Source organism: Octodon degus, unplaced genomic scaffold, assembly GCF_000260255.1.
Source record: "Octodon degus isolate 3935 unplaced genomic scaffold, OctDeg1.0 scaffold00113, whole genome shotgun sequence".
In the NCBI taxonomy this organism is placed as follows: Eukaryota; Metazoa; Chordata; class Mammalia; order Rodentia; family Octodontidae; genus Octodon; species Octodon degus.
In genome coordinates this window covers 758433-759091 of record NW_004524689.1, presented here as the reverse complement: position 1 = coordinate 759091, position 659 = coordinate 758433, and the positions used below count along the sequence as shown (strand labels likewise).

The 659-nt window shown below is 48.6% G+C and overlaps 1 protein-coding gene across 1 annotated transcript in view; it reads left to right on the top strand.

The window, feature by feature from the left end:
- Positions 1-345: 345 nt before the first annotated feature.
- Positions 346-659, top strand: part of Gnb1 (G protein subunit beta 1) — a 27322-nt gene continuing 27008 nt past the window's right edge. The window contains exon 1 of the mRNA XM_004639690.2: positions 346-447. Within this exon, the coding sequence (XP_004639747.1) occupies positions 391-447 (57 nt within the window). The 5' untranslated portion in view covers positions 346-390. The remainder of the gene's footprint in view (positions 448-659) is intronic.

The window sequence follows — 659 nt, the reverse complement described above, 5'->3', positions numbered from 1 at the left end:
ACGCTTGCCAGGCAAGCACTTACTGTACTGAGCCATCTCCCCAGCTCAGTGTTCTTCATTTATGGGAGACCAGGCCCTGCCATGAGAATCACTTCTTGGAGACCTTTTCTTTTTCCAGTCCCCTGATGCTCCCAGCAGTGTGTGGTCCCCAGGTATTGGGCCGTGCACAAGTGCACACTGGTGTGTGCCAAATTCTTGTCTTACTACCCCAGCCCACACCGTGTTTGTGTAAGTTGCCACAGATGCTGAGAAAGGGTCTCTACAATGCAACCATTGGGCTGAGCCTCCTCTGCTTCTTGAATTCCCTAACACTCATGTGGCTCTTTCTGTGTGGTATCTTTTCAGATCCCGGATTCTCTGTGGTGGCGGCAAGAGTACTAGGACCTAAGGATGAGCGAACTTGACCAGTTACGGCAGGAAGCCGAGCAGCTCAAGAACCAAATCAGGGTGCGTGGCTGTGGGCTCTGTGACATGTGGGATCGGGCAGAAGTGGCCTACTGCAGTGGGGGCAGGTAGTGGGGCAGCGCTCAGAGTTCGCATGGAAAAGGAGCCTTTGCTTTTTTTCTTCTTTTTTCTTTTTTTTTTTTAAATTTTCTGTCTCTTAAAATAAAATAAAATTTTCTGTCTTTGTAGAGTAAACCAGCTGAGCTACATTTTTT